General features: G+C 38.6%; 1 protein-coding gene across 1 annotated transcript in view; it reads right to left on the bottom strand.

Moving 5' to 3' along the window:
- LOC138034625 (cell adhesion molecule DSCAM-like) overlaps positions 1 to 2,500 on the bottom strand; it is a gene marked incomplete at its 3' end in the record, with an annotated part of 44,345 nt that overhangs the window by 21,916 nt on the left and 19,929 nt on the right. Inside the window, exons 7-8 of the mRNA XM_068881840.1 lie at positions 1,777 to 2,105; positions 1,228 to 1,369 (exon numbers count right to left, since the gene is read on the bottom strand). Of these exons, the coding sequence (XP_068737941.1) occupies positions 1,228 to 1,369; positions 1,777 to 2,105 (471 nt within the window). The remainder of the gene's footprint in view (positions 1 to 1,227; positions 1,370 to 1,776; positions 2,106 to 2,500) is intronic.

Raw genomic sequence — 2,500 nt, 5'->3', positions numbered from 1 at the left:
GTTGTAGACACCCATTTAAAAGAAACATTGCATTAGGAACTTCGAGCCTTTTTTTTTTTTTAGTTATAGAGAGGGGAATTTCCCCGAGCGGAATGTGTCCTACGTTCCTCAGATCACAGTTATTTATGCAACAGCATGCTAATGACACAAACTCTGGCTTTTAAACCTTTATCAGATTTGTACAAGGACCTAAAACAAGAAGAGAAATCAGGATACATACAAATGCCTGTTTTTATGGGCTGTCGGTACTGTTTGAACGTATTAGAAGAATGTGTTGTCATCGTCACTGTACTGCAGCTTGTACATTGTTACCCACTCAGGGTGATCATGTCTATCTTGGGACGCAACGCGTGTCACTCTCAGTTTTCAATATACTGCCAATAAAATCTGGAACCACTGATTGCCACCTTAAATAATTTCTCTCCATGCCGATCAGGAATCTACTTTGGTAGTCGACTCGAAGAAAATAGTCTCCCCTGTAAGGCTACGTGATTTAGAAGTCACTCTGAAGAGGCACTCGTTGATGTCATCGCACCGATTTGCACACATAGGGCACTCTGGAAATTGCAGCTGTGTGTCTAACTCATTTACCTTTACGTGGGATTCCACAGGCAGACTACGCCTGAAATTCAACCCTCTTAGCCTTAACCGAAGTTGCACCAGGTTGCTACCCACGTGGTTGTTCTCATCTCAAAAGTTAAGACTTTTTAACTAGGGTTACTGCTTAGATAGGTGGACTTATAGCTTATTTCATTTCGTAAATAAAAGAGAAGCGATATAGTAGTATTTAAAAACGTTTCGGCACCTGAACCTTGTTCGTAATCTACTTTGTTTAACCTCTTACTTTAGAGTTTTTTTTCATTAACTTGGCCCACACTAAGGCAAATTAAAAAGAAAAATGATCACAAATCAGGTTCAGGGTATACGGGAAAGCATGAAGGGGAATTAGAGCGGCTAAAAACCTATAATTTAAACTACAACACCATGGATACCCCGATCAAGTGGTGGAACAGTACTTATCTTCAGGCAATCTTCGCATATAAATATTGCCCTTTCGTAACACCAAAATGTTGAGCTGTCCGGATAAATGCCTTTTTTTTTTTACTTTCAAAGTGACCCTTAAACATTTTTCATGGATAATTTTACTTAAATTCGGATTAATTCATCTTTTTTATTCGTTTATTGTAGACTGGATGGAAAAAGTGAAAAAAATTATATCATGATTACCTTGTTTGAAGCCACAGACTTCCACTCTCATTGATATGTGTTCGTGCCAAGTGACCGGTCGGAATCGGATGTAACGCGCCTGGATTGGTGGGTTTAATTTGTGATATATGATTGAATTTCGATCGCTATTTGCAGTAAATTCCTAAATGGAAAAAGATAAGACAAATGGTGATGCGAAGACCGACATATTTTGTTTATTGGCTAATGAGTTCATGATCTATAGCATAACCAATGAGGGATACAAGGAAGAAAGTCCACCGCCTGTTGATAATGTACACACGACATCCAATCAATAATAATTACTAGGAGAATGGGCAACGGAAACATCCACCCGGCACGGTAAGAACGCTAGGGAGCTTAATAATTTTTATTTTATTTTATTCAAAGAACTAGTTCTAAAATTAATAGGAAAAGGCAAAGATAGATTGTTCCCACAGTCGGGCTTGTCCGCCTGTCTTGTAGACGAACTTTAGGGTTTGATTGTAGAAAACTGCAACTGTTAATTTCTTCAAAGCAGGTCATGACGAATTGCCTATCGTCACATGTTACCTTGTCAACGGTCTGTCCTTGTTCCTTGTAGTATTGGAAGGTAACTCCATCGTTACTGTATTGCAGTTTGTACTTTGTAACCCACTGGTTGATCTCATTTCTCCCTTGAGACGCTACAGCCGTCACTTTAGTGCAGGATGCTTGCAGATCAATCTGCAACCATTGATTCTTATCGTTATTCTTTGCAGACCAGGCACCTCGCTTTTCTCCTGACTTTTGGAAGTTAAGTCTTCCCTGGATGGCGGCGTGATTTAGATCATACTCAGAAGACGCTTGTATTTGCGCATCTTTGATTGCACCAAATTCCATGCCAAGAGGTTGTTGACATTCTGGTTTTTAAATTGAAATAAAATGTTTTGGTGAGAAGCCCTCTTCGCATGTCCACATTCGTTAACAACAACAGAGCCACTTCCTAACAACCTTAGCAAGAATGCAACTAATTTTAAATACGTAACAATATATAGACAGCACATGAATAGTGGAAAGCTTACATTGTTATAATTGGATGGAATTAACTTCTCTCTCTTTACAGCAACTAACCGAAAGAGGTGATTATTTTATTATGAAAATATTCAGATCATGGAAAAAAATTGAATTGAAGTCGCCAGTTTCAACTAAAATCAAAACGACTTAAAGAGCGAACAATTTGCCTATTCTTCGTGAAAGGCATATCCGCCAAGCTTTAAGTAGAACATTTTGCTAAGAAATGTAACGAAGCTGCAAG

Source organism: Montipora capricornis, unplaced genomic scaffold, assembly GCF_036669925.1.
Source record: "Montipora capricornis isolate CH-2021 unplaced genomic scaffold, ASM3666992v2 scaffold_131, whole genome shotgun sequence".
NCBI lineage: Eukaryota > Metazoa > Cnidaria > Anthozoa > Scleractinia > Acroporidae > Montipora > Montipora capricornis.
The sequence above is the reverse complement of the archived record's forward strand: the minus strand, read 5'-3'. Positions and strand labels throughout refer to the sequence as shown.